Source organism: Symphalangus syndactylus, chromosome 24, assembly GCF_028878055.3.
Source record: "Symphalangus syndactylus isolate Jambi chromosome 24, NHGRI_mSymSyn1-v2.1_pri, whole genome shotgun sequence".
Taxonomy (NCBI): Eukaryota; Metazoa; Chordata; class Mammalia; order Primates; family Hylobatidae; genus Symphalangus; species Symphalangus syndactylus.
In genome coordinates this window covers 31,044,485-31,057,882 of record NC_072446.2, presented here as the reverse complement: position 1 = coordinate 31,057,882, position 13,398 = coordinate 31,044,485, and the positions used below count along the sequence as shown (strand labels likewise).

Genomic DNA, 13,398 nt, shown 5'->3' with positions numbered 1-13,398 from the left:
GAAAAGACACAGCTAGCTGATTGTTAAAGACAGGGACAAATGTCAATCTGCCACATGCTGGGTTCAGCTTTTGCCCTTCTCTTGGTTCATACCTTGAATCATTTAGAGTTTACTATATGCCAGACATTGTGCTGGTCAATACAACAAACACAACTTGGGAGAAGATGTGGGCCTTGTCCTCAAGGAGATCTTTGTCTAGGAAGAAGAAAAAATGCATACCACAAATTAAGTGCAATGGGAGAAGAGGATGCATTTCTAATGGTCCAAAAACGGAGAGAAGGTTGGAGCTGGCTTTTGAAAATCAATAGATAGGGCAAATGTAGGAACTAAGTTTGATTATTCACTGCTCTGATGCAAGCCTGACTTGCATCAGAAGTAGGAAGAAAGAGACTGGAACCCCAGAGTGTACGCTTGACATGTGGGCAAAATTCCCAAACCTTTTCATTCCCCTCATTCTTCGCCCCAACCCACTTACACACCATTGCTGGATTAATTTGGCAGAGCTAATTATGTCATTCCTGTAATAAGGCCTTGCATGGCTTCTCTGTTACCTGCTGAATTCTTCAAACTACCTTTCAAGATCTTCCCACAATATAACCCTAAACCCTTCTGGCCTTATATTTTCCAGTTCATCCACTCTGTTTTCAGCTTAATCAGATGTTTCCCCACTAGTGAATAACTACTATGACTCTGATTATGCTGGGTTTTTTTTTCTATGCAAAGTGGTTACCACCTCTCTCTCTACACCTGTGAAAACCTGCCCATCTCTCAAGATGCATTTTCAAATTGTACTCTCTCCCTAGAGTCTTTTCTAATTCTCAAATAGATGTGACCTGTCTCTCCTTTGAAGGAGCAACTCTACTATTTGTTCCTCTTATGGCACGTACATTTGTCTGGGTTATTTCTATAATCCCTAGTAGAGATTCTATAATCCCTAGTAGAGTATTTATTACTATCAGTTGTTTTTTATTAGCTTTGAGTCCAACAAGGTAGACTTGGAACTGGATCTTGAAAACTGAAGAAATGCAGCTGATCTGGACAAAAGTGGACTTATCAACTACTCCAGGTATGTAACTGCCTTTTTTTCCTCACTACCTGTGTATTGCGTTGTACTCAAGAAGATGGACCTGGGAACAAGTTGTAGATTTTGAAGGGGAAACGATGAAGGATGCGGGAAGCAGAAGAAAGCACCATGCTCCTGAGACCAGAGCTATAAGCAAAATCAGTGAACGCACAGTATGTGAAATTAGTGAAGCAAGGAGGCCCGATACACCAACATAAAATATTTTGGGCACATAAGGTATTTTGGGTACAGACCCATCTATCCTCTGGGGCAGTAAGAACTGCTAATAATCAGCTTACCCTCCCCAACATAAACAAACACATAAAACAAAAGAGGTAATGCTCATTTTACCAGGAATGTGACAACTTGCTAAATCCTGGACCCATAGCATCCTGCTCTTTTCTTGATGAAGATAACGATCACATTGTCTCCTCAATTCTTTGGGTCCCTAATTACCTGTTCCTCTGTTTTCAGATCTCCAAATTCCTCCAAGAAAGCGGTCTCTGAAGGAAACTGTGATGGCTCCAGAAAATTTAACAAACTGAAGAGCTCCTCCACAGAGTTCTGCAAGGGTGTTCCAGTGAGAAGCACTTTATGTTCCTGCGTGAATTAAACACACGATGAACAGTGCTTGAGCCATCAAAACAGTGCATTTTCGTGGGGAAAATTAAGCCAGGGCATTGAGTGCTCAATTTGGGGCAATTCTGATCTGCTTTAATGAAAAGACAATATGCCATCATAGGGGTATAGTCAATAAACGAATCAACCTTCCTTTCACATCACTGATTCCAGCAGCACGTTCATGTTAATTAAAGCAACTATTTACTCATTCACTAAATATTACTGAGTGCCTCCCCACCAGATACTGTGCACTGTGCCAAGGCAGTAATGTTAAAAGGGCATCATCTTTGGTACCAGTTCATTTAGGGGCCTGGAAACCAGCCAAAACACCTTACACTTCCAAGTCATATATTTCATGGTATTTAAGAGTCCTCCTAAGTCTATGGAAACCAATCTGTGGCAAAGGCCAAATTGTTGACCCAGTTTGTAACAAAAAAAACCTTAATTCCTATACTATTGCAGTTAGAGAGACCAAAAAAGAAAATCTAATGTAAAAGGACTAGGCAGAAATAAGTTACACGCAGAATGGCTAAAGAGTGTTTCCTCCAAGCTGAACAGAAGGAACCTGTGTTTATGTAAAGAGCTGCTAACTCTCACCAGGGCCATAAGCTTTAGACCCTCCAGAAGTTTGCAGTTCCTATTCTTCAGTCTGTGGGCTTCATCAATGATCACACAGCTCCAGTGAATCTTCTTCAACTCCGGGCAGTCTGCTAGGATCATTTCAAATGTTGTGATGACGACGTGGAACTTGAAGACTCCTGAAAGGGGGTTTCCCTGAGGATGATACAACAAAAGTCAAAGCTTTACACCGTGGCTATAGAATTCTGCTAATATCTGCTGGATTAGAGGAGGCAGCACCACAAATGCTGGGGCCTAGGTGAGAAGACAAGCACTGCTTTTCCTCATGTGAGAAAAGAGAATATAAGAATGAACAAGCTAGTTAGCCAAAAGGCCTTACACCATCAATGAAACAGAAGTGAGACAACATCTGCCCTCACAAAGGTGAGAAGGATGGGCAACACGGAAGGCATGGCAAGGCAGCATTTTTATTTATTAGCTGTCATGATAAGGAAATCAGATGGGTGTTGGTTCACAAGTTCCCAGCCAGGAGTCAGTCTAAACCATGCATAGTTTGAATGCCGAAAGGAAACTCTCTGCTACTTTTCAGACTTAATTTCACCTTATAATTTGAGTTCTAGCACAGATTGAAGGTAATGATCCTGATTCACCTAAGACAAGCACTACTAGGCAGGATACAGCTTTGTTTTTCAGTCTGTCTTGGTGCTGCCATCACATTTCAAGAGCAGACCTGCATCATGTTAGAGCACTTCTTAAATTTCTTTCAAGTGTCTCTGCTGTCTTTGAAACCTCTGGGGAGACCACTGGCTTTCTTCTGATTGAAATCGTTTAATTTTTACCTTAATTATAAAAACCAGTGTACAGGACAAACACACAACTATATTCAGCTAAGTGATAGCACTTAAAAACTTAAAAAAAGAGAAAATGTTGCTGTTGTGTTTTTAATGATTTGAAACCTATTTTCTCTTTATCCTTCTCTGTCAAATCTGTTAACCTCCTCTCCAAACTCCCTGGCTGGGAATCCATTCTCTGTGTAGTAATTCTTTTGCTCACGTTCTTCACTGAACACAAAACAATTCAGATAAAATCTTCTGCATATAAAAGTAACTTCATAAACCAACAAGTCAAACTTTCAGTGTCCTAAAAAAGGTATATTTCAGAGTTTAGACAGCATGCCCTACAATCCTGTGTTATATCATAAATTAAAATGAACTACCAGGGAGAGCAGGAGTCAGCCTTGACAAACATATTACAAAGTCATTCCACATTAACACAAGATGCAGGGCACTGGAACTTCTAAAGATAAGTGACAGAAAGGCTGTTCTCAGCTTAGGCAGTCCCTGGGTCTCTGATTCACGTGAGGCTCACCTGGGCATCTCTGTACACCATTTCATACTGCTGGATCATCTGCCTGCTGATCTGGCTGCCATGGTACACGATGGCATTCATCTCTGTCCATGTCCGGAACTCCCGCTCCCAGTTAGTGATGGTGGAGAGAGGGGCGATAATGAGAAAAGGGCCGTGGATTCCTCTCAGAAATATTTCTGAAAGGAATGTGATGGACTGGATGGTTTTCCCTAGGCCCATCTCATCAGCCAAAATACAGTTTTTTCTGCAGAGAGTGAGAAATATAAGTAATTCATTATCAATATAGGAAACTTACAGAGGCTGGTTATAACTTGAAAAGATGCTTCACAAATAGACCTTTACCTATAAGATTATCATTGAAGGCTTTATTATCATTTTACATATTAAACTGAGGTTAGTTATTATTATTATTCATACCTTGCCTACTTCCAGAACAGAACCTTGCTAATTTGGGGGAAAATACAGTCATGTGTCACTTAAGGATGGGGTCACATTCTGAGAAATGCATCACTGGGTGACTGTGTCATTGTGGGAACATCATAGAGTGTACCTACTAAACCTAGATGGTATAGCCTACTACACACCTAGGCTATGTGGTATACAGCCTATGGCTTCTAGGCTATAAGCCTATACAGCATGTCACTGCAGTGAATACCATAGGCAATTCTAACACCATAGTAAGTATTTGTGTATCTAAACCTGTCTAAACACAGAAAAGGCAAAGTAAAAATAGAGCAAAATATAGATTAAAAATGGTATACCTGGCCAGGCGCGGTGGCTCACACGTGTAATCCCAACATTTTGGGAGGCCAAGGCGGGCAGATCACCTGAGGTCAGGAGTTTGAGACCAGCCTGGCCAACACGGTGAAACCCCATCTCTGTTAAAAATACAAAAACTAGCAAGGCGAGGTAGCGGGTGCCTGTAATCCCAGCTACTAGGGAGGTAGAGGCAGAAGAATCGTTTGAACCAGGAGGCGGAGGTTGCAGTGAGCTGAGACCACACCATTGCACTCTAGCCTGGGTGACAGAGCGAGGCTCTGTCTCAACAAAAATAAAAAATAAAAAAATAAAATGGTATACCTAGGTGATAGGTTGATAGGTGCAGCAAACCACCATGGCACACATTTACCTATGTAACAAACCTGCATATCTGGCACATGTACCCTAGAACTAAAAAATAAACATTAAAAAACAAAAACAAAAAAGGTATACCTATATAAGGCACTTACCATGAATGGAGCTTACAGGACTGGAAGTTGCTCTGGGTGAGTCAGTGAGTGAGTGGTGGGTGATGTGAAGGCCGAGGACATTACTGCACACCACTGTAGACATTATAAATACTGTACACTAAGGCTACACTCAATTTATTTAAAAATATTTTTTCTTCAATAATAAATTAACCCTAGCTTACTGTAACTTTTTTACTGTATGAACTTCCAATTTTTTTTAAACTTTTTGACTCTTAAGTGTTATTGCAAAGAGTCAAGAAATTTTAAAATATTTAAAAGTTTTTGTATAGCGGTATATTCCCATATATATATGTGTGTGTATATATATATATATATTTTTTTTTTTTTTTTTTTCAGGTTAAGGATTTAGAAATAGAAAACAGCTTTAAAGGATCTTCTGGATTTTGTTTCATCTAGATTGAGCCCAACCTTTGGTGTGGCTAGTCAAAAAAAAAAAAAAGGCACAAATTCAATGATGTCTAAAGATCATTCCTTTTGGTTGGAGAAACAACTGACAAAAACAAAGTAAGTCTTGGATGATTAATGTGCAAAGATTACCACCCTAAATTGATGGCCATGCTGCTCCCTCTCACCAGTCTGCTACTGCGACTCTAGGTTTTCCAGGCTAAGGCAATAATATACCTCCGGGTACAAACATCTGGGCTGGTTTTGGTTCCTTACCTGTTATACCAGTTAAAAAGAAGCCAGTTCATCCCTTCCAGCTGGTACTCCCGGAGCTGGTTACTGTTCTTATACTCGCGAGACTTCTCGAGTTTCTGCCAGGAGTCTGAAGCAGGCCGCTCCTAGACAGGAAAGCAAACAGCATAATAGATAGAGAATGATGTTTTAGGAGCATAACATGGATACTAATGAGGACAGTGGTAAATCTCACTGTCACAAGGCTGGTTTCAAACTATAGTTATTACCTTCTGAGTAATGTATAGGTTGGGGGAACTAAGTAGGAGTCAGGCTGAGAGAATGGGTAGGAATCCTGATTGCTTCTAGATAATAACTTACAATTAATTAGCTTCAGAATGAAACTCTCCCTGCTCTCTATCTGGTCTGTCACTGCATTACACCACACACCACAATTAGCCTGGTGCTGTATTTATTTATCCATGCACACACATGCTTCTTCCATTAGACTGTGAGCTCCTGAGGGCAGGGCCTGTACCTTGTTTCTTACCATATCTCACATAAGAATCAACCTACAGCAAATGCTTAATAGATGACTGACAAGTTGAATTAAAAGCAGAAAACAGTATATATGGGAGAGGGTTGAAAGAATAATAATCAATCATGCAAACAAAACACTATGAACTATGTAAGTTTCTAATCACAGTTCTGCATCTCAAGACACCTCTATCTACCTTTCATATGCCAAAAAAAAAAAACAAAAACAAAACACTCCTCTTGAATGGACTCCTACAGAGACCCAAGTTTAATGTTCCGAGTATCAACCTTCCAGTGATGTAAAAGCAAGAAATAATATTAATAAGGAACTAGATAACAGTTTTTCACATAAAAATGGCAATTTTTTTTTTTAAACAGAAACTGATCATTCCAGCCTATAGCCATATTCTTTAACAACTGATTCTCTTTTCAAGTTAGTTACACCTTAATAAAGCTCTGGGCTGGGTGTGGTGGCTCACGCCAAAGTAATCCCAGCACTTTGGGAGGCCAAGACAGGCGGATCACCTGAAGTCAGGAGTTTGAGACAAGCCTAACATGGTGAAACACCATCTCTGCTAAAAACATACAAAAATTAGCCAGGCGTGGTGGCATGCGCTTGTATTCCTAGCTACTCAGGAGGCCAAGGCAGGAGAATTGCTTGAACTCGGGAGATGGAGGTTGCAGTGGGCTGAGATTGTGCCACTGCACTCCAGCAACAGACCAAGACTCCATCTCAAAATAAAAAAAATAAATAAAAGCTCTGATCCCAACTCTCCCTCCTTTTAATTGTTGGATAATCTATATACTTCTCAGGCGCCCTGGGAGATCTTGGCAGTTGAGTGGTAATAATCCAGAATCAGAAAAACAAATAAATTCAATAATGTTTATCAAAAACCTATGTTCTCTCTGTGGGAGTCACAGGGATCTGCAGATAAAGGAAAGTTCTTCGCTTAATAATATTCCAGTTGAGTGAAGAAGGGAAAATCAAAGAAAAGAGGTAGCTGATGAAGAGATAAGAAACAGGAAAGATACTACTGAGCTTCTCTTGCACACCAGCCATTACTTACAAATTTTATTTTACTGACTCCATATAACAGCCACACACCAAGAAATCTAAGCCAATATCAAAGCTTCTTAAATGTCACATACATCAAAACAGACCTGAGACCTAAAGGTGACCAGGGTGCTGGCAAAGTTCGATCTGGGGTGGAAAACACTGAATAGAAGGTTCAATGAGAAGTAACGAAGGTAAAATACCACAGAAACCACCTAGGAACAAGCCAGGTGGACTTCCATGATTGCAAAGTTCATAAAATTACATGTTCCGAGAAGTGCCAGAGAGAGACAAAACTACTTTACCACATGCTTAATTTCAGGGAGAACTTGAAGAGATTCAAATTCTTTAACTTTTGCAGGATCCACATCTTCCTCTAGCTCCCATGTGCTTTCTTCATATGGTAGTGAGCACCACTTCACCAGGTAATGTGTTACCTCCTGGTGGGAAAACAGGAAAGAAACTTAATGTTCTATTAGATTAAAGGAGTCAGTCATATCTGCCAACCTCTGAAAAACCACCCTATATGACTAGACAGGAATACCATTAAGACAAAGGTCACATGTTAAAACAAGTGAAATATGTGGAAAGAAGGGAAGATGCTTTAGGAGAGGCGAATACCCACCTCCCCTGTTTCTGCATCCTTGGTGTGGGCCACCTCCAAGATGCGATCAACTTCTACATAGTCTGGATTGAACAAGTCTTCATCAGGCTAACACAAACAGAGAACAGTTAGGAAGTGTGTCCACTTGCCTCAAATCCAACACCTAGGGTGTTATCTCTAAGTGATCCCTACTCTGGGCCCTATCAACAAACACAAAAAGAAAGGGTTTGCTTAAGAATAAAAGTCACAGGCATTTATTCACTGTCTCCAAATCTTGCTGTCCATGACTAAATTTAAAGGATCCAACCATCTTAGAGGCTACACCCTAGCCAGGTAATAATTCCCTTTTGGTCATTATAGCAATGTACAAAAATCAGCAGAAGGGTTCCCTTTTCCTTACTGGTCCTTATTTCAAACATAGCCCTTGGCAACTAGGAATTACAGTTTCTTTTTCTTCTTAATAACAACAATAGTTAACATTGGAAAGGGGCATGAGGGAAGCTTCCTGGGTGCTGACAATGTTCTATTTGCTGATCTAGGTAGTAGTTACACAAATGTGTTTACATTGTAAAAATTCACTGAGATGCACACTTTTAGCTTTATGCACACTATGCTTCAAAAAAAGTTTACCTACAAAACAACAAGAAGCAACATATAGAAATACTTAATGTATGTCCAGAGTAACGCTAAGTACTTTCATTTAAGCTCCAAAACTACCTTACGGAGTAGGTACTATAATTACCTTACAGATTAGGAAACTGACTCAGAGATATTAAGTAATGTGACCAAGTTGACGGAGCTATGTTAACTGGACCATTCACCCAGGTCTTTCTTACCCAGAAGCCGAAGCCCTCCTCCAGGAGTGAAGAGCTCTTACTGCCACTTAGTCTGCAAGGCACTTTTGGGGCTAGTTTCATCGTCTAATCAATGCAGGATACTTTTTACAACCTCCCTGGCAAGGCTCTCAGATTCAATTATTCCCGATTAAGAATTTACTACCCTTCAAGACCTTCACTGTCGAAACAGCTTTATCTCTACCTCTTTAGTAGTAGCATCATGATCTTTATCATTAGTAAATTATAACTTAACTTCCTTCCTTATAACTGTTGCTCATTGGAGTGAACTGCTTCCTTTACAGCAGCAATAAGTAATTTGATTCTTTCCTCTCTCTTTAGGCTCTTCAGCAATCCCCTCCCTATCTGGGTTAAAAAAAAAAAACCCAGTTTGTTCAACAGTTCTTCATATACCGTTTCCATCTTAATGATACGAAAAGCTAATATTTATGGAAAAGTGCCTATGAGCTAAACATTGCTATAAACATTGTGTCCTTTATTATTCACAACAGTCAAGATACGGAAACAACCTAAATGTCCATCAAGGGATGAATGGATAAAGAAAGTGGGGTGTATATATCTAGACAATAGGATATCATTCAGCTTTAAAAAAGAAGGAAATCCCATCATTTGCAACAACATGGATGAACCTGGAGGATGTTATACAAAGTAAAATAAGCACAAAGACAAATATTGTATGATCTCGCTTATATGTGGAATATAAAATAATCAAACTCATAGAAGCAGAGAGTAAAATGGTGGTTGCCAGGGATGAAGGGGAGGGGTAAACGGGGAAGACATTGGTCAAAGGGTATAAAATTTCAGTTACGCAGGATGAATAAGTTCTGGAGACCTAATGTATAGCATGGTGATGACAGTTAAAAATACCGTATTATATATTTGAAATTTGCTAAGAGGATAAATCTTAAGTGTTCTCACCCTTAGGGGCGAGAAAAGAAAACAAAACCCCTACTTATGTGAGGTGATGGATATGCTCACTAGCTTGACTATAGTGATTATTTCACAATGTACACATACATTAAAACATCAAGTTGTACACCTTAAATATAAATTTTTGACAATTATATGCCAATAAAGCTGAAAATGGCAAGAAAACTATCATCTAATCCTTGCAGGTATTCTGTGAGGCTGATTCTATCAGGAGTCCTGCTTTTTCCTATGATACTGGGTTTGAAGGAGCTTATGCCATGGCCTGAGGCCACCCAGGTGTGTGTGAGGCTGGGCTGGGAGGGGCAGTTTGACTGCAGAGCCCAGGCTCTTACCATTGTGCAGTCTGCTCTCCACCTATGCCCCATTCCCACCATGACAGTCCTCTTGCAGCTGCCCTTAGGTTTTGCAAAGTCCCTCACTGAATCCTGGTACCCAAATGAACATAACATTTAGGAATGAAAAGAGCATGGTACAGCAGGACTGTTTTATTGGTGCAGTCTAGGATTAGTAGGATTCGTTTACTTTTTAAACAGCCACGTCCTACTCTTGACACACAGTAAATGTGTAGTTAATTAAACTGGCAATATGTTTTCACCCTAGATCTGCTACCCAGTCATTTTCCTCACTTCAGAACTAGAAAGATTCCAAGAACAATGTAGGATATTACATTTATTCCTACATTTATTCATCCTACACTGTCCAGGCAAACCCAGGCTGATCCTGACATTTATTCTCTCAGTATTGGGTCTGGTTAAAACGTCTCCTGGTGTTCAAGATTTAGGATTTAGTCAGGAGTCTACCTCTGTGCATGTGGGAAGTTGCAGGCTCTTGGAGCCTGAGTTTCCTCCATGTGTGCTTTAGCTAACTCATAAAGCAGCTGGAAATAATGGATATAAAGCTCTACTCAAAACGAAGTTACTATTTGTATCACAAAAATATTTACCCAAATTGCTAATAAATACGTTGAATAGGTCAAGACCAAAGGCAGTGTTATAGGAACTACTCTTCAGTATTATTCCTCCTTAATTTCATGTGTTCCAATCTTCTCAAGAGCCTTTCCTTCCCACAAGAATATGAACTCTATTTGTATTATTTCTGTATACCCCAGCACAGTTTCCTCTATTCTTGGCCAAGGAAAAACCACTGCTTTGGGAACAGATCAGAAAACAGACACAAAGGGCTGTGTAGGCTATATTACAGGGTTTAGACTTTATTCCAAGAATAACAGATTAAGGTTAAGGTTTGTGGCATTTTCTGATATATAGCACTTATAGATTTGTTTAATATTAAAATCCATCAGTCCTTCCTCTTGCTGTAGGTACAATGCTTAGAAATTCCCAAGTTTACATAAATAAAATTATTTATTTGTTTACTTTCTCACACTTTTAGATTTATTTTTTTACATTCAAACTTTAGGACCTTCTGAAATGTCCTTTTTGGGTTGCAGCGGGTTGAGGGAGCAGGGACAAAAGAATTGTGTGCATATTCCTCTCACTCTAGCTATTTATTAGTATTCAGACCAAGATGCATGTTCTTATGAGTTGTCAGTTTATAAGGTTTGATCCTTAACTTTGGTGGATACTTTTCTTTGACTTGAATCTAGACTAGTTTTGTTGCAAATCAGCACACATTTATCGATTTGACTTGAGCAACAGATCAGTATAGGACTTTAACTTGGACTTAGAAACATAAACAGTATTTACTGCTGCAAGAAAAGCAGCAGTCAAATGAGTCAGTAAATATTGCTTCACCTCCGTAAAAATGTGCTTCATCTGGGCTTGTTTATTCCTAAATCGCTTGATCTTCTGTGCGATGCGAGGATCCTTTTCGAGCTCTTCCATTGTGGCCCATTTACAATGTAAGTAGGAACTATCCAAAGACATACAAATTGTCAGGCAAGCACGTAACTAGTAAACGATCGAGCTTTAAGGTGTTCAGTAAACACGGTGACCATCTAACGCAGAAATAGTAAAATGGTTTATTGTGAAACTGCTGGAGATTGGGCTTAGAAAGACCTTCCTCTTAAGGGCAACAACAGAAAACAAAACAAAATGGAGTAATTCCAAGCAAGTGATCTCTCTGCAGCTTCTAGAGAAACTGGCTGAGAACACAGGGAGGGCAGGTGTGGGCAGGTTATCATTAACACACATTAGTGAAAGTGGGTCTGTAGCAGAAACAAAAAAACACAAGAGGGGAAAAGAGCATACGCTACAGGAGAGTGGTTCTCTACCCTGGTTGCATATGAGAATTGCCCAAGGAGTTTTCAAAAAAACAACAATCCTTGGGCCCCACTGAGTCTGAGCCAATGGTCTTGGGTGGAGCAAGGGCTTCAGTGGCTTAAAAAAACTCTCCAGGTAATTCTGTGTGCAGCTATAATTGAGCGTTACTGCCTAAGGTAAACTTGAGTCAGACAAGACCTGTGGGTCATGCCTTAGAGGCAAGACTCTGAAGATGTAGAAGATAATAAAGTCACAAGAGAAAAAAAGTTTTATTCATATAAAACCCAAATACAGAGAATACTTTAAATAGACGTACAAATTTCTATACTTAACGTAGAACAGCTCCAAGTCGAATGGAGGTTCTCCTGGGTGAACCTGTAACAAATAGCAAGCAGTTATCAGCCCAGATCCCAGGCAGATCACCCTTACTGAGCCAAAAGAAAACAGGTAATCAACATCTCTGCCTGATTTCCATAAAGATTTCTTAAAGCATATTTTCATTTTCCCAGGCCTTTTCCTGACACCTATTGGTCAGGTTTTCCAAAGGTGAAATACACAGCTACAAGGTAAAAAACTGATCTTCCTGCTGTCCTTCCAAGGTCTAGGCTGGGATGGCACTCAGCTGATAAACCCAAATTGGCCCAGGACTCTGAGAAATGTCAGGACCAGAGCCTGGTGGGTAAGTGACTACATTCATCTCTGGCATCCCCCTAACACCTAACTTCTGAAACACCAATGGTATTCACTCTCCATGTAAGGAAGTTTACTTTCATACATACTTGAAGTAAAGATGAAGCCATGCTCTCACCAGCACCAACATACTCTACCACTCCAGGAATTTCCTATAGGAGATTCCTACAATGGCCCTGAGATGTCTGAAGAAAAGAACCCCCACGTTTCCATTAGGACTCATGTGGGTGTGTATGTGTGTATGTATGTGTGTGTGTGTGTATTTTTTTTTTAAATAGAGACAGGGTCTCACTATGTTGCCTGCGTTGGTCTTGAACTACTGGGCTCAAGTGATCCTCTGATGTTGGCCTCTCAAAGTGTTGGGATTACAGGCGTGAGCCAATGAACCTGGTCTCCATTAGGACTTTTTTTCCATCTCTTCTTCTTGGCCCTCTGCTAAATTTTGGTGGGCTACAGCAACTAAGGGATATATGGCTTTTGCTAGGATCACAATGGAGGAAATCAGCAGCTTGAGCCATTCTAGATATTTTAAGAGTTTTATGTCCTAAAATGCTCTATAGGGGTAAAAATAAGTGTTGGCTAGCCAGACAATATTCTTGCCTAGCTCTCACTCCAGCCAATAATGGTCATTCTAGGTTCTCTAGCCAAAAATCTCTTCACAGAAGATATAATCTGTGCTAATGATATAAAAGCTAGAAACATGAGCCACCAACCTCCTGGACAGTCTTAGATGCCAGGATCTTCTCAATGATGTTTGCATCATCTTCTGGAGGCTCCTGGGGACAAAGATGAAAAAAAAAGAAAATTGCTGGAACCACAGAATCCAAGAAAACAATTCTATAAGAAATACTACAATGGGTACTACTTCATTCAAAAGTTCACCTTTGAGTACCAAGGCCTCCCATCAGGCCACAGAGTGGTCAAAAGGTCACAAATATTTTGCAAAGCTAGAATTTAAAGTGGTGGCTTCTAAGCTCTGGACACAACTCTATCACAAGAGCAGAGAAGTTTTTC

At 40.0% G+C, this 13,398-nt stretch overlaps 1 protein-coding gene across 6 annotated transcripts in view; it reads right to left on the bottom strand.

Moving 5' to 3' along the window:
- CHD6 (chromodomain helicase DNA binding protein 6) overlaps positions 1-13,398 on the bottom strand; it is a 214,176-nt gene that overhangs the window by 84,144 nt on the left and 116,634 nt on the right. For all 6 annotated transcript variants that reach the window (XM_055266598.2, XM_055266604.2, XM_055266603.2 and 3 more), the window contains 9 exons: positions 13,098-13,160; positions 12,011-12,069; positions 11,227-11,344; positions 7,713-7,799; positions 7,393-7,527; positions 5,542-5,663; positions 3,632-3,875; positions 2,282-2,458; positions 1,520-1,663 (listed from right to left, as the gene is read on the bottom strand). In XM_055266598.2, coding sequence (XP_055122573.2) covers positions 1,520-1,663; positions 2,282-2,458; positions 3,632-3,875; positions 5,542-5,663; positions 7,393-7,527; positions 7,713-7,799; positions 11,227-11,344; positions 12,011-12,069; positions 13,098-13,160 — 1,149 coding nt within the window. The remainder of the gene's footprint in view (positions 1-1,519; positions 1,664-2,281; positions 2,459-3,631; positions 3,876-5,541; positions 5,664-7,392; positions 7,528-7,712; positions 7,800-11,226; positions 11,345-12,010; positions 12,070-13,097; positions 13,161-13,398) is intronic.